We start from the raw sequence: 21,334 nt of genomic DNA, 5'->3' as shown, positions 1-21,334 counted from the left end.
TTGTAACTGGCTTCATAAAATGCATGAATTAAAAAAAATGTTTTAAAAAGATACATTTTAATGTATTTTTGTCAACTAATAATAATTGTAAACTTCAAGCAATAATGTAAACTTCAAACTTCAATAAATAACTCATAAAAATTATCCATTTATATTGAAACTTAATACTTTACTAGATCATTACCCGCTCGACCGAGCGGGAGTCATTTTGTTTTTATCTTTGTTTTTACTAAATGTTATACATGATCGGCAATGTGTATTAATATAAAATTTTGATAAATAACAATGTGTACTAATGTGTTTAAATAAGCAATTTGTTTAATTACTAAATTTGATTTTTAAATTTATGATAACGTAAAGTAGATTTTTTTCTGTATTATTTAAAATATATAGTGCTATATATTTTGTATTTTCAACATTTATCATACAAAACTTACATTGGGGTATTATTTATATGAAAATATACATAACAGAATATATTTATATATTATATAAACATATGCACACCCGCACGGGTTTTATTTTTAAAATGTATTCTATATTGTTTAGTTTTATGTAGTATCGAGTTTGTATAATTCAATTTTGTGTTTAAAGAACAATATCAAAAATGTCTTTCGTATGTAAAAATAATATTTTGCAAGCGCGAATTGTGTCTTTTTATTGTAACACAAAATTTTATATAAAACTTATGTTTTTTTGTACATTACAAAATTTAATTTTTTAAAATAATTATTATGTAATTTCAAAGTGAATTTTATCTCTGAGGTCTAATATATTTTGTATGTAATGGTTCAAAGCATTTTCGATATATATTATATTTCAGTTTGGTTTGTTTTTAGTATTATTGTATAAGTATAATACTATACAATATTACTATATTCTATACAATATATGAAGCTATATGTGTTATTTGTTTTAGAAAGTAGATTAGGCCCAACGTAGTTATAAGAATAGTCATATCTTTATGTATGTGTCTATGACTTATCTACCTAATGTTATTCGTACTAATAAAATTAATATGGCCAATGAAAGTATACTGATCAATTTAAAATGAATTGTATAGGGTAATTATAGAACGATTAATATTTTTAGTATTCTTAGTATATATCTTATTTAAATCGACATGTAATAAATGTAAAAATCATATATGGAATATGGACAAAAAGAAGAACTGTATTTAAGGAAATACATCAATGCAAAGTTAGATTATAGTACGTATTATATATAAAGAATGAGACATTTAATTTAAATATATGAGGTCCACTTTTAAAAATCTACTTAGAAGAAGTTGTAATGTTCCTGTTTTAATAAGATAGATATGTTTCAAAAAATCCATGTTTTAGAAAAAATGTTTCAAAAGATAACTTGCTCCATTTTATTTTAAATGTCCTTTTAGATTTGTGTAAATTAAAAATTTATTTATTTTTGTATATTTTCTAAATAAAAACAATATTACCTATACATCTAAACCATATTTCAATCAATAGAAAAATAAATTGGAGAATAAAACTAATAAATTTACATTAAAATTGTATTGAAACAAATTGGAGAATAAAACTAATAAAATTTACATTAAAATTGTAAAATGATATTTCTTTTGTAACGAAAATTTTATTCTATAAAATACGTAAGAAACATTACATTTTTAATATATTAATTCATAATAAATTGTAAACTTCAGAAAAGAAACATAATCGTGGTTAAAAGTTAGAACCCTAAAAGTTACGGGAACAATTTGTTACAAAAAAATAATGCATTTATAATCATAATTTCTTTTATATACGTGTGAATCTTTTAAAACATATATTTTTGAAATATATGAATAATCTTAATCTATTAAAAGTGAAGTACAAATAAAATTTGACCCTTAGTTTTCCTCAATAATTACATTTTAATGCTACTGTATTTAGAACTAATAATCAATCTAAATTACAATTATTATATAACCGATTTGGCCACATAGTTCACTTACCAAAAACTTAAATTTACGTTTCTATTAAACAAAATGTGGATTTTGTTATAATAAATGTGATTCACTTCTATTCTAACTTTCCTAATTATCTTCCCTAAAATCAAGAATAAATTAATTTGAAATCTAATCTTGCAGAATATAATCACCAATGGTTAATGAGTTTAACTGCAAATAGATCAAATGGAACTAACTAATCAAGCTAGATTCTCTTTAAATCTAAGATTCAATATAAATTACAATTTTTAATATTGCTTTATTATTCTACAAAAAAAGAATATACTCAGTTAAATCAATCCTACAATCAAGCAATATCTAACTAATGAGATTCGATAATAATAATAACGTGCATACCAATTTTACTAAGCATATCTATACTAATAAAGTATACTTTTTTATCTCCTTAGGGGGAAAAATGCAATGTAGCATTTTTTTAGTAAATAAAATATTTTCTCAACTTAAATTTAATGAATTTTAGTATTAATTGTGAAATAAACGGGGTGAGGGGAGGTTAAACTTTTCTTTTTAATAATTAAAATATTTTCTCAACTTAAATTTAATGAATTTTGGTATTAATTGTGAAATAAATGGGGAGAGTGGAGGTTAAACTTTTCTTGATACATGTCCAAGCGTTTATAAGAGTGTTTTGAATCTGATTTAGATCCGTAATTGAACTGATAAATCTGTGATCCAATAGAAATCGAGTTTGGGTTTTATTGCAGCACTGGTTGAACCAATAGATAATTTTTATTTTTACTATTTTTAGTTTAAGTTACATTTTGAAATTATTTTTTATATTCTAAATTTCTAATTAAAATTTTGAAATTTCAGTTTTAATATCGTCTTCCTCTTCTTCTATATTACAATTTACGTTTGCAAAAGAAAAAGTGAGTCATGATTGTGCTTGAGCTGCACGTCCGTAAAACAGACTGAAGCACGATGAGACTTATTATTCTCCTATACTACAATTTACTTTGGCAAGAAAGGTGAGTAAATATTTTTTTTATTTAATTTAATACAAATCATTACATTTTTAATTTACAGATCAAAGAAAAAATCATATGATCATATGAATTACAAAACAGAGTTTGGATTGTTGAAGAAGAAAAACATGTCGAGATTGATTATAATAAATTAGAGAATGCTCTTACTAAAAAATATCCCAAAATGATGAAGTGACAAATTTAGAAAAAAATTGTTGGTAAGTTTTAAAATTTAGAGAAAACCAAAATTAGTTGATGTGATCTGGTGTTAGTTTATTTTTGTTATTGACAATTTATTACAATAATGTTTTAATTCTGTTTTATTTTGGATTGAAAAATGTCTTGATTTTTTTAGATGTCATAATTCTTATGTTACAATTTTTTTAAATAGTCTAAACTATTTTTAATATTTTGTATGTACACTTAAAATTCTTCACTTTAGTTTTTATATATATTTGTTTTCATAGCTAATATATTATTATATAATAAAACTAATTTATTTATTAACCCGCAATTCATCTGTGGTTAATCCACTGATCCAGTGATTAGGTAAATCATTTGATTCAGTGTCCGGGTCGAGTTTCAAAACATTGGTTTATAGGATTTTTTTTTGTATTTGATGTTGACGATAGAGAATATAGCCTCTGCAATTCTCCTTCTTCAACGCAATCGACGTAATCATTCATATAATCAATCCAGAAATCACATTCATCCCACCATCTCCTATTGAATGCTTTTTTAGTTCCTGCTTTCTCAGTTTCATTGTATATGTATAGATGGTGTGAGAGTTCGGACGATACTCCCTTTACTTTTTCAATTCAATCATTGTCGAATTTCCAGTTTCATTGCTCAGAGTTAAAGACAAATCAGTGTAAAGATGTTCAAACTAGGTTACAACAATTTTGGCAAGCTTGAAATGTTAAGAAAGGAAAAAGATATTGGGGTTGATATGTTGTTGATTAATGGGAAGGTACACCGGTTTCTTATTTCAGTTTACCAGTTAATAATTGCTTACTTTTAAAGTAGCAGTTTTCTTATGCATTATCTCTTTTCTCAGGTGGTCCTTCTACATGCGTTAATCAACTTTCTCAGGTTTAACACTTTTAAACATTTATTGAAAGAAAGCTCAGTCTATGACACGAGCATTTAAAATTTCAACTAAAAACTTTTTTACGACTATTAATTTTTATTCTATTTTTATTAAATCGATTATTAACAACTACTTATGCTATTTTACTTTGAACTAAATAACTTCAAACAAAATAATATATTATGGTCGCTAATCATTATAAAAAGATCAGAAAATATTATTTTTTTGTATATTTTCATTTTACATATTTTCTTTACTAAGACCATATAATAAATTATAAATTTAAGTAAGAAAAAAACATACAAATCCGGCGCGTAGCGCCGGAATATCACTAGTATATATATATATCCCTCTTTGTCTATCTTCTATAGGAGAATGGAGATTTCTCGAAAAACTTCTCATTATATCAAACTGGTGGGCAGTATCAACCAACAAAGGTGAAGAAGATACCTAGCCTACCTGATTATGCAATCAAAGTTTTTTTTTCTCTCTCCCTTGGTCTATTTCAGTCTCATTTTTCTTAGCTGTGTGTCTCATATAGAACCTGTAATCAAACAATAAAATTAAGTTAGTACATTACAAATTTCCTCTAATATTTTAGTAAGGTTAACACCTGTGTAGAAAGAAAAAAATCATGAGCAATTTAAGCGGATACTAAAAAATACTGTTATAGCTACACATATATCTAACGTATATAGTAATATACACAAGTCACACCTTATGTGTAGTTCCCTATATCTATATGTGTGTATATATATAATATTAAAGAAAAACTATTGTACTCAACGTACAAAAATCTAAAAGCTTGATAATTTTGTTTATTGAGTTTCTAAGAGTTAAAATACCTTAATTATTTTGCTCAAGGGTTTAATTTCTGTTTATTATTAATCGTACTTCCATAAAATGATATCATAATAAAGATATAATCAAGAAAAAACGACCCGGAGATTTTCTTTGGAGATATATCTCATTCGTATAAATATAAATCAAAATTACTGTTATACTTACCTGTTCACTCTTCTTGGCTTATACTAAAGCTACTTCCTTCCGTGGTATAAAGTAGCTTATCTCCCACTCTTTCTTGACTTTATTTGTTGTTTTTTTCTTTTTCTTAAGAACTTATGTCAGTTTCGTTTTAAACATAGATTTTTGTTGTCCAAAAATATGTAGTCCATTTGTAATATAATAAATAATTTCAAATTTTCTAATATTAGGATATGAGATTAACAAAGAGACACAAAAACAAAAATAACTAATAGCTTAATGTATTACTCCAGAATCATTTATTTGTGTTAAACATACATCCAGCACAATAATAATTCAACAAAAATATAATAACATTGACCACAGTTTATAAAACACAATAATTACTAATGGTGTATAAGTTTACAATGATTTTACAAGTTATAATATAATCCGCATGGGTGTACGGATCAAACTCTAGTGTTTTATTAATATAAGTGACAAAAACTAAACCATGTATCATTTTGAACATATGAAGTTTCTTGACAATCAACAAAGGAGGATTTTTAATACGCTTAAATAATTATTTTCCTCCTTCCCCAACTTATTACCTCCATTACTAATAGTTTGGTTTCTTGACAGACAAGCAAAACAACACATGGGAAGTAGAAAACATCCAAATTTTTGTCTTGAATAAAACAAATAAAACAATTTGATTGAAGCAGGTAACTCTCCGAGTCCTTCTCGTACCTTATCTTATATATGCACATACGCAGAAGAGGGCAAAAGAAAGATCATCATCACTCACTTACTCGTCTTCGTTTCCGAGGAGAGTGAAAGTGAAGGGATCAAACTTGTAGCCATCGCCTTCGTAGAACTTGTTCTGATACTCCACCCAGTGAAGACGCAGTGCGTGAAGGAACGCGCTCAAAGTCTCCATCACCAGAAGCACTCCCACCGTTGCAAATATGAAGACGAGGAGCCCAACGATGAGAATTAATATATTGTTGAAACTGAAAGAAATCGAAGAGTAGTGTGAGATTGTGAAAAGTGCAGAGATTTGCAGAGAAAGATGTAACTGCATTTACTTACCTCAAAGCCATAAGGAGGACCTTCTCGTAGAAGACTGACGACAACTCCGAGTGTGCAAGACTGAACAAGAACGTGGACATAAATCATTATATACTTCAACATAAAAGAACCGATGAAACCCTACTGCTAGATGATAGTGACAAGTGCTATTGTTGATACGACTTTTGTTAGGTGAAGATTAGGATAATACTGGTAAGCATTGGTAATCTTTTGTACCTGAGGGCCCAGAGACGAAGATAAGAAGCTGTGTTGGAAACAGCTCCAAGCACAAACTCAATGGTGTGAATGAGCTGGTGCACAAAGATTTCGCTGAATTCAAACTCCTCGTGTCCATGAGCTCCCCCGTTTGTTTCTACTTGAAGACTCTCATCTGTCTCCTCAAGCTGTGCGTATGACTGACCTTGATGTCTCTGAATAAAAGCCAAAAAAAAAAAAAATCAACGTGTCAGTTACGGTCAATCATTTATTCAGTTTGAAGCTTTATAACTAAACTGACGAGGAAAGGGACTCACAGCTTCATGTTGTTTCTTCAAGATGAACGGCTTTGGCAACAACATCCACGGAACAGAAATCAGTGCCAGAAAGAGGAAAGTGAGCTGAAATGGAAACGGAATGAGATGAGATGATATATATATATAGATATAGATACAGAGAAGGAGCATTGTTGTTTGGTATCGATGCAAACCTGTACTGTTTTCTGGTGAGGGAAAAGCTGATTCTCTCCTAAATCTTCCATAGGGCTCAGGAACATGTAGATCATTACGTGATACAAGTCCGCTTGAGAACCAGTGCACCACTTTATGATGATGAGGGCGGAGAGGTAGCCAAACAAACAGTTCAAGAATATCATCTGGGGAACGAACTGGAACCTGGAATCATGTGTGATCAATCGATTATATACTTTTTTAACTATTACTAATTCAGACTTTATTTGTTTGGAATATAGGATGAAGAACTAACTAGAATAAACTCACCATATGTTTACAGCGCTTTTGAAGAATTTTGCATTACAGAAGCTCATAATGATTCCAAGGTTCATTTGGGCAACTCCAAGAAGGATTGACATTTTCATCTTAAGGGAGTTGAGGAACGGTAACTCACTGCGGGTACCATGCCACACAGGATCCACTCCAAATGGATAAGTGTCTCGGGTTTTGATCAGACCAATTGTAGTAGCCTCACTGAACAAGAAGAGAGCAGAAGACAGCAACTTAGAAACGTAAAGATTTGTTTCCCAGGGTTTAGGGAAACTAATCGATCGACATACCTGCAAGAGGCATCCCGGCACTCATACGCCGAAGGAGCAAACAATGGGAATGGTACAGAGAAGAACTCGTTGTAGATTAAACCAGTGTATATTGAGAAGAGTGACATCATCAGTATAACGTAACGGCCACCAAAAGCCATCTCCATAATATCCCCAAGTTTCTGTTGTCAGGAAGCAAGGGTTGATGGGTTAGCATAGCATATGGAATTGCAAGAACGAAAAAACATTGACGAGTAACAAAAGTAACAGCTAAGGAAATGACATATCCTAGTTTATCACGCTCTTTTTGAATGCTCAATTAAATTATGTGACATTTGCACGCAGCTCTTAAAACAGCAACATATAACAAACAATTTGGAACATAGATTATGCCCATTAGGGACATTACCTGGTTGGAAAGTTTCCTTTCGTTCAATACCAGATACATAGTTGCAAGCAGCAGACAGATTCCATGACCCCAATCACCAAACATAACGGCAAACAGGAAGGGGAAGGTAACAATTGTGAATACCGTAGGATTAGCCTCCTGGTATTTGGCTACACTGAAATGTAGTGACAAAAAAAAAAGATCAGTGAAAATCAAGAGACAAAACTCTAAGTGCAAATGGACAGTGCCTGCGGAAAAACGAAGTAAGCAAGTAAGGTTGATTCTACCCAGCTGACTTGATTAAAGAAATCACAGCTTCTAGAAAAAAGTTTCTAGACTGAACAAAGAGACGAAGTCAATGCAAAGTTTTAAAAAAAAAGTTGAAACAAAAACAAACAAAAAAAAGTTAACATTGAGTATGCAAGATGCAGAAGTTTAAAACTATACGGTCTTTTTCAAATGTTAATAGTCAAATGAATTTTCGAATTCCTCTTTCCCAAAGAGTACAGGAAACTCCAGAAAGAGGAGCTTACCCGTACGCATCTACGATTTCCTGAAACGCAGTGGTAAATTTGTTTGTCCGGAAAAACGTTGGAGGCATCTCTTTGGTCCTCAGGACCTGGAAGATTGATCCAACTTGAGAATTGGAGTCAACCGCAGCACGCTGCAAAGCTTTCTGAATCTGCACATGCAAAACTTTAAATATCCCTGTCTCACCAGTATATATACAATGATTTCAATTATTTGCAACTAGGTTACTCACTTCTGTCGCTGCAAAGACAGGACTCCAGCCTTCACCCACAAGGCACTTCTTAGTCACATCAAGACTAAGCATGTTCAGAGTGTGATAGATGGCTTTTTCCTTGCGAACCTGCATGGTTAAAGGGTTAATGATGATTAGTGATCTCACCTAACGAATATATGACATTGGACAATAATGAGCACGCTACTAGTGAAAATAAATCACTAAAATAATATAAGACCTTGAGGTTCCATTGCTCAAACTTGTCTCCAATGGTCTCCAGAAGAATCTTGCGGTGATCTAACCCAGCACTTATAGTAGTTTTAAGTTCTGCTAAACGACCCGTAACCTGAAACATTATGAGGAAACTACACAAAGTTAACAGTTTCTGAGAATATATTATCAACATAGCAGACATCAGATAAATCATTCACACATCGAAAGATAATACATACCTCAGTCATCATTTGAGCTTGTTTGCTGAGTTCTTCGCTGAAAGGATAGCGATTGGCCCCAAAAGCTTCACATATCTTAAGAATTTTGCTTTTTGCTCTTTCCCCGGAATAGAAGACAACAAATACATTTTTCTCAGCCTGAAGCATTATTTGAGATAAAAGATCAATCTCTAGTTGAGGCTAACAGAATGAATATTTTGTTTTTCTGCAAAAGCCACCATTCCATGAAGAACAATTCTTGTGCATATGAAAACGTAGAAACTACATATATATAATTTAGACTCTAACTTGCATGAGCCAATGACGAGAAAGAAATCGTATCAGTTAAGAAAGCAGAAAAACTCCTGCAACAGAAACAGGCTGCAGTTTCAGTGTCTATGCAAACATAAGAAGCTAACCTTCTCCCCAGAATTGGGATCAACAACGGACTCCTCAATGACGGACTGTCGTATAAAGATGTTGCCCCTAGTTGCACGAAAGAGGATCCTCTCGAACACCATAGACTTTTCACGAGGCACCAGCCCAGTGAGGAATCCAAGCTTTACTTGCTTTGTTGGATCAACAGACTTCTCCTGTTTAAAAAAGGAAAGTTTGTAACGCTATTTGCAGCAGAAACACACAACTTGTAGAAGTAAAACAGTCGCGTACTTCCTGCAACAAAGGAGCCTCGAGAGCGTCTTCACCCACTACTTGTTGTGATTCTGTCTCACTCTGTTGGGCGGTAGCACTTCTATGGGCTGAAGCAAAAAATTCACCAGCCTAATAAAAAACACAACAGCCACATGCAAGAGATGTAAATATACATTTCACACTATGGAAAGTCCTTTTGCAGTCATTAAAATTATCCAGACCAAAGATCATCTATAGTAGTATCTACTTTTCTCCTCAGGTAAAATATATTTACAGAAATAAAAAGCTGCCAAACTAGTCAGGAACCAAATCAGGACTCTCTTGTATAGTAAGGTCTACAAATACTGAGTAAAAAATGAGAGTATATAAACCTTCTCAAGAACGAGTTTGTACTCCATAAGTTCATTGTAAGAGCGCTGAAGCTTGTCATTATTAGCATTGATTTCGGAAAGTTCAGCTTCTAGCTCTCCAAGCTTAACCTGAAAAGGAGAAAGAAAGAAAGAAAAGAATAAGCATGAAGCAAACAAAAAGTAAAAGCAGGGCATATGTCCACCGTTCACCTCTACATCATCCAAATCAATATCAACGTCTTTTCCTAAGAACTCTTTGGGAGAAACTCCAGCTTTTGACATTTGGTCTTTGAAGAAACGCAACTTTCGAGCCATCTCTCCACATCTTTTGATCTTCTCATCCATAGATCAACAAAAGAAAAGAGATCCACACCAATGTAAGTAAGATATGAAAACTCTTTCAACATCTGAAAGAGAAAATGAAGTTTACCTGAGCAGCATAAGTCCGTTGGAATGGGCTCTTCTCAGAATTAAGCTGCGATTACGATCGTAACAAAGAGGAATCCACAAAAAAAAAATCACAATTGAATAACAAATTTCAATGGACAATCATCATAGAGAGAGAGTGTGCGCGCGTACGTCTTTGAACTGGACGAGACCGAGATCGCCAAGGTAAGAGACGGTGAGATGAGCAGATTCCATCGGAACAATGACCTGAACGAGCTGCATCGGCTCTGACCTCATCAGATCCATCGGCGGACAGCAACCACCACCGCCAATCTCCGCCATGTCGAGATCAGATGCTGATGACGGATGATTCGCAGTTCCTCTGGAGGATCGATGAGCTTAACGACAATTCTCAAGAGGTGACGTTGTCGTCTTCTTCTCCTCTCTTGTATAGTTACTGCCACGTATTGTATTTTAAATTGTGATCCTTCACAGTTTGACCCACGTGATGTGATCCTTGGTGATTCACTTGATTACGATGCTGTTGCAAATTACAGTTTTGTCTTGGTCTCATCGTAACGGCCCATATTTCACTTGGGCTTTATCTAACTGGTATATAGCCCATGCATTCCTTTAGCACACGATCATAATACGTACCAAGTATTTGAAAGCTCATTAGACTTTTTGTCTTGATCACCAACTAAGGTGCCGACTGGTTTCCCGCTACCACCCGCAAACGCAGCTTTTGCGGTTTATAGCGGTTGTTGGCGTTTCGAAACAATCACAGAAAACGCTACAAATCGCTTCAAACCGCTCCGAACCTCTTAAAATCAAAAGCTAGTTCCAGCTAGCGTTTGCGGTTGCGGGAAGGTAAATTTTTTTTTCTTTAAAAACAGAATAAATAAAAATAATACTAAATATATCCAATAAAAATTTTCAATTGAAATAATAGAAATTGTAAAATGTATTCATATTATATTTCAATTTATATTATAAAAATTCAAAACTAAAATATTTTCTATAAATTTTTAAAATTGAATAATATGATTTTATAAATATAAATTTTATATTTATCATATTATTATGATTTTTAATATTTTTATAATTACATAAAATATAAATATTGTTAAATTATTATTTAACAGATGTTGCGTTTTGTAGTTTACCAGTCATAAGAGTCCCGCAAACGCAACAATTTCTAACAGCTATACCAGTCGTACAAATCTCTAAAAACGCTTAAAACCGCAACCACCCGCACCCGCAAACTTCCGCAACCGCAACCGCAACCGCTGCGGTTACACCAGTCAGGCCCTAATTCGCTAAACATGGATGCATGAAACCAGAAATATTTCAGATCACTGGTAAGTACGGTGACAACTAATCTATTAAAATCAAAAATTGTGATAAAAGTAGATGAAACCGATAATATTTAGAGATGTTGTGGCTCTAAAAAGGTTTTATCATAAATATAGTCCACTGGAATCAAAATGAACAAAATATTTTATTGAAGAGGTAAAAAGATATTTGTTGAACAAAAAAAAAGAGAGGTAAAAAACTATTTATACATTTTTGATTCATTAATCTATTTTAAAGATTTAGATTTAAGGGATGGTATCTAACATTTTTTAAAAAAATAACTAAAAATGATATAATATTTTTAAAATAATTTTTAGTTTTTTTAATAAAATTAAACAAATAATAATTCGAGAAAAAAACATTGAAATGAAAAATATATTTTATTTTGTTTATATATGTGTATAAATTAATTGTAAAAGAGTGTTTTGAAATGTAAATGAAACATCTTTTGATTTTTTTCTTTATTGTGTTGTCTTTTTTCGGTAAGAGAAAAAAACATTTTAAGGTCTTTTGCTTTGGTTTTCTTACTTGATAGGGTACTCTGTAGTGATAAGTGGAGGGACCAGTTTCCGGAAACAGTCAGTATGTTTGAAGCTCCGGGAGATTCAGATCACTCGCCAGCGGTGGTAACCTTTTCTTCATCTTCACAGGTTAGAAAGTGCAGCTTCAAGTACTTCTCTTTTTTAGCTTCTCACCCGAGGTTCTTGGAGGAGTTAAAGAAGGCGTGGGAAGAAGATATTATGGTGGGTTCTAAGCTATTTTCTCTGGGGCAGAGGTTGAAGAAGGCTAAAGCTACCTGTAGAAGATTGAACAGAGAGGGGTTTGGTAATATTCAGCAAAGAGCTAAGGAAGCTTTAGACTCGTTAAAAGAGATTCAATTACAACTGCTGACTGCTCCTTCAGATTCCTTATTTCGTCAGGAATTTGTGGCGAGGAAGAACTGGCAGTTCTTTGAAAAGGCTCAAGAGGTTTTCTATAACAGGAAGGCTAGAATCAGATGGCTAGATTGTGGGGATGCAAATACAACGTTCTTCTACAAAGCAGTCCTGGCACATCAGATGAGAAACTTCATCAGTTACCTAATAGATGCGGATGGGAATCGTATTTTTAACCATTCACAGATAAAGGAGATGGTGGTGGTGTTCTTTCAGAATCTATTGGGGTCAGATGATGCTCAAGTGCAACAGATATCAGTGGTGGAGCTCAGAGAGTTACTTGTTTACAGATGTCCTCAAGAAATTGCAGACAAGCTAGTAATGATCCCTTCTGAGGAGGAGATTAAAGCGACACTCTTGGCAATGCCGAAAAATAAAGCGCCAGGGCCAGATGGGTATGCGGCTGAGTTTTTCTGGGAGGCTTGGGAGATAGTGGGAAAGGATACAGTTGATGTCATTAAAGAGTTCTTCGTAGGAGGTCGGTTATTAAGGAAATTCAATGCCACAACCATTTCGCTAATACCGAAGGTAGTTGGAGCTGACCACCTCACTCAATTTCGGCCTATCTCTTTGTGCTCGACAGTGTATAAAGTAATGGCCAGACTCATCAAAAAGAAGCTAAAGCTGTGTGTGTTGGAGGTAGTTCAGAGAAACCAAGTGGGTTTTGTGCAAGATAGGCTGCTTTGTGAAAACGTTCTTCTTGCTACGGAGTTGGTGAAGGATTTTAATGCTCAAGGTCCAACTACTAGGGGTTGTCTGAAGATTGATATTTCAAAGGCCTACGACAACCTAAATTGGGATTTTCTCATGAAGGTCTTAAGTGCTTTGGAGCTTCCGGACAGACTATTGGGTTGGATTAAAGAATGTGTTACTACGCCATCCTACAGCATAGCTATAAATGGCGAGTTGCAAGGTTTTTTTAAAGGCAAGAAAAGGCTTCGTCAAGGTGACCCAATCTCGTCCCTCCTCTTTGTTATAGCGATGGATGTCCTCTCCAAAATGTTGGACAAAGGAGCTATAGATAGAGTTTTTCGGTTACATCCGGAGTGTGAGGCACCGTTGATTACCCATTTGAGTTTTGCTGACGATGTGTTAATCTTCTTCGACGGTTCAGAGGAGTCTCTTCGGGGTATCTTAGGCATTCTTGAGGATTTCAGACTGATTTCGGGGCTGAAGATTAACATACAGAAGTCGGAGCTACTGCTAGATGGTGGAAGTTCGAGTAGATGTCGGAGTTTGGCAACTGCAATGGGGATTGCTCAAGGGGCTCTTCCTCTCCGTTGCTTGGGAGTCCCTCTCTCTCCGAAGAAAATGACTCGCTCGGATTTCCAGCCCTTGTTGGATAAAATTGCTGCTAGGTTTAACTCATGGACAGTTAAACACTTGTCTTTTGCGGGGAGGTTTCAGTTAATTCAAGCAGTAATCTATTCGACGATCTCTTTATGGGCTTCAATGTTTATCATTCCAGCTGAATGTATCTCCATCCTGGAACGTAAGTGTGGAGCGTTCTTGTGGAATGGAGCTCCGAACTCGGCAAGAGGAGCAAAAATTGCCTGGGAGTCGGTTTGTACTCCAAAGGAAGCTGGAGGTTTGGGTCTAAGGCGTCTAGCGGACTGGAATAGAGTCTTGGGTTTGAAACTGATTTGGCTCATTTTTGCAGCAGGAGGCTCTTTATGGGTTTCGTGGGTGCGTCGGAATCTCATTGGCTCAGAAAATTTATGGGTGTTGGATCCAACTCGCAAAGGTAGCTGGATTTGGAGAGCAATTTGTAAGTTGAGACCTTTAGCAAGACCGATGCTGTTTTGCGAAGTGGGTTCGGGTATTACTGCTAGCTTCTGGCAGGATAACTGGACTAATGCTGGTCCCCTTATTGAGTTGATAGGTGAAAGAGGTCCCCAGATCACGGGTTTAAGTATTGATGCAGTTGTGGCTGATGCTTTGACGAGTGATGGTTGGCGTTGGGATCGGAGTAGAAGTAGAAGCCCGGTAATCGCTTTGTTAAAGGAGACCTTGCCTAATGCTCAAGAGATTATAGCTTCGGAAGTGGATGACAACTATGTTTGGATCCCGGTGAGAGGGAGAGGAAATGGTTGTTTTTCAGTCTCTGAAACGTGGAGGGCATTGCATCCTTTCCCTTTGGAAGTTCCCTGGCATAAGGCTGTTTGGTTTGCAGGGAGGATTCCGAAGCATGCGTTTATCACGTGGATAGCAGCTCGTGATAGAATGGTTACAAGGGACAGGCTCATTAGATGGGGTTTGTCAGTTCCTTCAACTTGTGTTCTGTGCACAGGAAGAGAGGAGAGCCGGCAACACCTATTCTTTGATTGTGTTTACAGTAACCAAGTTTGGTCCTTTTTCTTATCCCGTTTGCATTTGACCTCGCCACTGCTGTTTGAGGAAGTGTTGTGTTGGTTGAAGGCTCCCTCAAGAGATTCCAACACGACTCTGATAATAAGACTCATCTTCCAAGCGGTACTGTATTTGCTCTGGAAGGAAAGAAACAACAGAATTCACTCAGCAACAGCGAAAACTCCAGGAAATATTATAGCAGAGACTCAACAATTGATTAGGCTCAGATTGGATCCTCTGGCTAGAAGACAGGTTCTTGCTCCGGGTCACCTCTCTGTTCTTGCAGTCTGGTTATCCTTTTTTGCAGTTTAGATTTTGGTTTTTCTTGCAGCCTGGTCCGTTCACAGGCTTTCTTTTTTTTATTTTCGAGCACTGTCCGTTTGTGGATATGGGCTCCTTTGTAATTTGTTTTTATTTTAATAAATGGAAATTTAAAGTATTAAAAAAAAAAAAAGCTTTGGTTTTCTTTGGCAGTTATTATTTTCAATACTAGAGAACAAAATTATGTATAACATTTTCAGAAGAAAAAATTTTGTATAAAATATTTACTTTAGTCATGTTCTTTTGCTGAACGCAGCGCCAGCGGCGTGCGTCACAAAATATAAATGGATTAAGAATTGACACGTCAGCAGCGGATTAAAACAGAAAGTTGAAGAATACTAATAATTGACGCAAATGGAACATTAACGCAAAGTTGAAGACGCTGATAATTACAGCGATGATAAAAGCACGGAAAAGGTCAGTTGCGGCAGTCGCCGGCGGCAACTTACTCCCGACGCTACAATTAAATTTTCCATCTTATTTATTAATTATAGCCGCTTGATGCTGCGTCCGCATCAACGTAAAGAACAGGGCACTTATGTAGTCGACCTTCAGGTTTGGAAAAATGTTTATGTGGATAGGATTCTTTAGCTAAACCTCAATTTTACATATTGTGTAGAAAAGTCTGATGCGTTCGATAAACAGTTTTGGAATGCTACTTATCTCAATACTCTTGTATCACAATTACTAGCAACGGTGAGATGGTTTTGGGATTCAGGCGCAGGCTTGACCCAAAACTAAAGATACATTAGTGTGGAGCCTATGATTTTCACAGTTTTTTTTTTAGAATTTTTTTGTTGTTGATTAGAAAAAATGGATCCTAAAACATATTTCAAACTTGAGGTTGTGGAACGTTCAACGTCACAATATACGGTGACTATTTTCAAGTCTGAAAATTTTGAAAGGCGCAATTTTTTCTCCTTAAAATTATTTGCGAATGGCTCCTTTGATAAACTGATAAGCACACAGATGGGCCTTTAGTGGGCCTCGGAAGGAGAGGAATTAAATGAAGCCCAAGACATATATTTTCTACTTTCTCTTTATATGTTGCAGTTGTTCTTTGTAAACATTTCATCGAATACGATCATCAAACAATCAACGGGTTCAATCCCTAATTTCTACCTCTATCTCTTCTTTTCTCCCTTTGCTCTTCGTCATTTCTCCCTCCCTTTCTGTTCTACAGATTCGATCCTTTCAGGATCTTATCATTGGTATCAGAGCTCAAGTTCCTCACGACCTTGAGTTAAAAAAAAAAAAAAAAAAATGAGTTACAGTGATGATACTTCCGAGAAGATGCTACTTAATCAGATGGAAGTGGATCGAAAGCTGCGTGATGATCTTCGTTGGGACAGTCTGAAGCTGAGTTGGGAGTTTTATAAGCTGCTGTATTGTGAATCTCAAGCTCACAAGGCTTTTATCCCTAGAAGATTTGAAGATCTAAAGTTCAACGGAGGTATCAGGCTCAGAAGGATTCCGATCAAGCTTATCTACCACAAGGCTAAGTTTAAGAAACGGAAAAGATGGCTGATAAGGGAAAACCGAGATCCTTCGGTTTCACAGAAACTTGAGATATCAACAAACTCTTTGCGATTGGGTGTGAAGAGTGTGGGAATGAAGAATCAGTACCATCGGAAGAAGAGAACAACACAGGTGAAGCTTGCACAAGCTTGTAAGAGCTTGGGAATGTTCGTAGACTCTCCAAGTTTTAGAAATCCAAAGGATTATATGATGATCCGATTGGATAAAAAGCAGATCTCTGATACAGGAGTGAAGCGAGAGACTCATCTCTTCGTGTATGGGTTGACCTTTCTGGCTCTTATGAAAATAGACTGTCATGTTGATACGTGGATAGGAGATCAAGGTATCTTTGCTGAGGAGGTTAAGACGCTAGGACATGATGATCCTGATGATGCGATGAAGTCTGTGCTGATGGAGTCCTTGAAGGATGAAACAGTAATGAAGTCAGAACCAGAGAGAATGAGCAAGTATAAGAGCCAAGTTGAACTCTCTCATTTTCAACAACAGAAGGAGCAACGAAGATTTCACAAGGTTCGGTTCAAAGGAAGACGTCACCGGAGAGCTCCTTACACCGGACGTGTTGTGCTCCAGAAAAAGGTTTCACACAAGACTAGGAAGAAGGTTCGGAAGATAGTAGTGTTACTTACAAGACATGGTCCTAGCAGTTTCAGATTAACAAGAAGTGTGAAAGACGCCAAGGTTCTCGCTTTTGATCCAGGAGGAGCCAATAGAGAGAATGCTCAAGAACTCGTTTTTGACATGGTGGGGTTTGTGTTGGAGATGGAAGGTAAGACTGATCAGGCCCTGTTATTTCATAATCCTGGTGAAGCCAAGCAATTTTGGCAGTGGAGAGACGATCATACTGAGTTGATTCTGGAGTTGTTTGCTAACAATGGAATAAACACAGTCATCTTCTTAATGGGTGTGAAGAAACGAAGTTCAAGGAAGATTGTATGTGCGCAGCGCTTTCCTGAGCTGAGTCTGGCTAATCAAGTATGGAAACCGGGTGGAGATGGTGATGACAGTAGCTTGTGTTTGTCTATGTTGTTTGGGAACTGTAAAGAAGTTTCAGACAATGATGGGGGTAAAGAGACAGACCTTAAGCGCTGGTTGAACTGTTCTGAGGAATTGGATCCTTCTCGGGTGCTGTTTGATTGGGATCCAGGACAAGCTAAGGCTGCCAAGAAACGACTAGAGCTTCTCAAGAGCCCTCATTCAAAGAAAAAATTGGTTAATGGCGTGGAGGCAGAAACTCTGGGACAAGAACATGATTCGGGTGGTTCTTTTTCTGGGTTAGTGTTGGAAGTTTGTGCGCCTGATACAGGAGGGAAACGTGGAGTAGGTGCTTTAGAAATGCTCACCCTTGACCCAGGGGGACTAGCTGGTTTGAGAAACGGAAGCGATATCAAATTCAGTTCGAGGAACGCGGAGACCATGTGGAATGGAGAAGGGTCGTGTGAGAGGGTTATTGTTTCTATCATGAATAAAAAGGATCAAGACAAATTACTGCAGGGGAGGTTTGAGTTTGACATCCTGGTCAAGTGTTGTGTTCTGGGTGCGACAAGATTACTTGGGAGTCAACAGACCATTTCAAGTTGGGAAGTTGAGATCACAGATTCAAGTGTTGGCTTATGGACCCTTGAGGACAAGGCTGTTATTCTACCGGGGAGTACACTGAAGTTCTATGGTGGGAAGATTATGAAATTGTTTCTTAGTGCAGAGAAGAAGATAATTGAAGAAGCTGCTGATTGTCAAGAAGTGAATTCACAAGACTTGGAGAATGTACTTATGACGTTCATACTAGCTTCACATTCTCCTAGTGGTGGAAATCAGAACTTGAGGAGAGAATCAACTCAGGACTTGCAGGCAGTCTTAACTCAATACAACTGGTCTTGGTGCTGGATAGTGGTGGTGCATAATGTTCTTCTATGTCTCTGTGTTAGCGCTTTGTGTTACCATTTGAACTTGACTGGGCAAGAGCTTGAAGAAGACAACAAAACTCAGGGTCCAGTTACTCTTCGGCATTGTGCACATGATATTGACAGCAACATTCAGTGGCACTCAACATGTGGCGATGTGAGTCAACTCCCTGTGGTAGTTTATACAAGTGAAAAGCAAACTAGCAGTTGGTTTCATGGTTCTGTTACTGATGGCGATGGGGATCCAAGTGGGAGAAGTTGTGAGAAAATATCTGGAGTCTTGGTTAAATTGGCTATGCAGATGGGACACAATCACAACAAGTTTCTGTTGCAGTTAAATTATCAAGACAGTTTAAGCAAGGAAGGTCGTGTAAGCTATGTGTACTCGAACAGTGGGATGAGTGATGCTCTCTTGAACCACAAAATGGATACACCAACCAGTGAAAAGCTCCAAGGCACAGAAGAGATGATGGGGTTCGAATTCTATGATTGGTTTCAATCACCAAGGCCACCAGAACTGAGTAAGACCGGAATTTTGGTTTCTCTACTTTATATCAGTGCGTTAGTGACAGGCTGGATTGAGAATCAGGGCAAAGGTGCACTGGTGGTTACGGCTTCTAAGGTTCGACAACTTGAGGACAATCTGGCTCCTGTTCTTCATCAACTTGAGGACAAGTTGGTTCTCCACCGGGGGAGTATTGATAAGCACACAGATGGGCCTTTAGTGGGCCTCGGAAGGAGAGGAATTAAATGAAGCCCAAGACATATATTTTCTACTTTCTCTTTATATGTTGCAGTTGTTCTTTGTAAACATTTCATCGAATACGATCATCAAACAATCAACGGGTTCAATCCCTAATTTCTACCTCTATCTCTTCTTTTCTCCCTTTGCTCTTCGTCATTTCTCCCTCCCTTTCTGTTCTACAGATTCGATCCTTTCAGGATCTTATCATAAACTTGGACTCTCTACCAAACTTACAAAGTTTGTGTCTCTATCTTTGTTTTGCTTTGCTCTTGCTATTTTCAAAAGGACCGCATATTGTTTGTTAAATGTTGTCTTTATCCATGTAACCGTTTAAATTATTAATGAAAAATGTTTAAAAAAACATATTTCAAACATATTACAAAATAAAATTTGATTTTTTTCTTAATTACATAAAAATAAATAGAAGAAACGTTTAGAACTGATAGACATATATTATTTTGACGTTTAGAACTGATAGACATATATTATTTTGACGTTTAGAACTAATAGACATATATTATTTTTGAATAAAATTTTAATTTTAATACTCTCTTTGTTTCATTGGCTCTTTACACACATAATAAGAAATATTTTTTTTAAATCAAATCATTAGTAATATAATTTAAAATTTATTTATTTAATTATAAACAAAAACAGTAAAAACATAATTGGCTATATAGTTTTTGATAAATCTAAAATTACCTAGATATGTGAAAACATCATCTATTATGAAACAACAATAATCATCTAAAACATCATCTATATTAAAAACTAAAATGGAGAAAGTAGTAAATTATTTTTAAATCTATTTTTTAATTATTTAGAGCCCATAATTTTAATTTTGTATTGGATCCGAAAAATCTCAAGATCGGCACTGTTGGGATTAATAAATTGGATTTTTAAAATTCGGATACAAAAGAATGTTTTTATTGGTGAGAACATGTTTTTTAAATATATAGAATGATACTACCCATACAACAATTATAAATATGCAATCATAGAGTATAATTAAATAATGATAAAAAAACAACGTGGAATAATTGGCTGTATGTCATGGTTTCCTAGAAAAAGCTTAATTTGACATTCGAGAACTGTAATCAGTACACTAGTATTCCAAAAAGTACCAACTAACGAAAAAATGATACCGTAATGATAAGGTGTGCTTTTCAAAAAAAATTTTTGATAAGGTGTGTTTATTTAGAGTTAGGCCAAAAAAATATATATTCCGTTCGTGTTGATAATTGATTTAATAATCAGTCATGCTTTTGTTTTTTCAACCTTCTTTCCTTTTGCAAAGAAACTTCAGACTTCTTCTTTTTGTAAAATAAGAAATGTTTTTTTTTTGGAAAAGGGCTTTGTAAAATAAGAAACTTTAAACTTTGAACACTGCAATGTGTAAAATCTGCCGAGTTTACAGCAGACTAACCTTCTACAAACCTTTTACTTATTCATACAAAATTTTCATGGCTTACACCAGTGTGGATAACCCATAAAAAATTGTACCAAGATATCAGATATCAAATGAAGTGGCATTAGAAGTGAATAAAAAATTCTTAAAATTGGCAAAATAAATTATTTTGTAATCCTCTTTCGTATTTTCTTTTTATTTTTCATTTTTATTTAAATATAAATACCCTTTACAAACTCCTTTTGGAGTTGCTGTAAAGTTTCTAATTTTGGAGTTGCTGTAACTCCATCAAACATGATAACTTTGATGGAGAATAAAATATAATACTATTCTGTTCCCGAATTGATATCTAAATGCGATAATAATTGGTTTCTATAGCATCGAATGAGACAAAATCATTTATATATATTTATACAAAGCTAAGTAATACTTAGGGCATCCTCAAAGGGGGAGCAGTTAGATGTGTGCTTATAGTGAAAATAGTAGTA

At 35.0% G+C, this 21,334-nt stretch overlaps 1 protein-coding gene across 1 annotated transcript; it reads right to left on the bottom strand.

The window, feature by feature from the left end:
* Nucleotides 1–5,568: 5,568 nt before the first annotated feature.
* LOC108854493 (V-type proton ATPase subunit a2-like) lies at nt 5,569–10,764 on the bottom strand. Its single transcript, XM_018628067.2, has 18 exons — nt 10,488–10,764; nt 10,339–10,383; nt 10,119–10,241; nt 9,930–10,037; nt 9,577–9,687; nt 9,327–9,500; nt 8,929–9,066; nt 8,715–8,822; nt 8,495–8,602; nt 8,265–8,413; nt 7,753–7,906; nt 7,365–7,525; nt 7,072–7,278; nt 6,783–6,966; nt 6,610–6,693; nt 6,314–6,507; nt 6,098–6,157; nt 5,569–6,018 (listed from the first exon to the last, which is right to left on the bottom strand). The coding sequence occupies exons 1-18, from the start codon at nt 10,635–10,637 to the stop codon at nt 5,814–5,816; spliced, it is 2,463 nt and encodes an 820-aa protein (XP_018483569.1). The 5' UTR covers nt 10,638–10,764; the 3' UTR covers nt 5,569–5,813.
* Nucleotides 10,765–21,334: the final 10,570 nt, after the last annotated feature.

Source organism: Raphanus sativus, chromosome 4 (assembly GCF_000801105.2).
Source record: "Raphanus sativus cultivar WK10039 chromosome 4, ASM80110v3, whole genome shotgun sequence".
Lineage (NCBI taxonomy): Eukaryota > Viridiplantae > Streptophyta > Magnoliopsida > Brassicales > Brassicaceae > Raphanus > Raphanus sativus.
Note: the sequence above shows the minus strand (reverse complement) of the source record. Positions and strands in the feature narration are given on the sequence as shown.

Coding starts and splice junctions, on each gene's coding strand:
- LOC108854493 (XM_018628067.2), bottom strand. CDS start 10,637: ATGGCGGAGATTGGCGGTGGTGGTTGCTGTCCGCCGATGGATCTGATG. Junction 6,967..7,071: donor AAAAGCGCTGTAAACATATG/GTGAGTTTATTC, acceptor ACATGATTCCAG/GTTCCAGTTCGTTCCCCAGA. Junction 6,508..6,609: donor TGAAGAAACAACATGAAGCT/GTGAGTCCCTTT, acceptor GCTTTTATTCAG/AGACATCAAGGTCAGTCATA.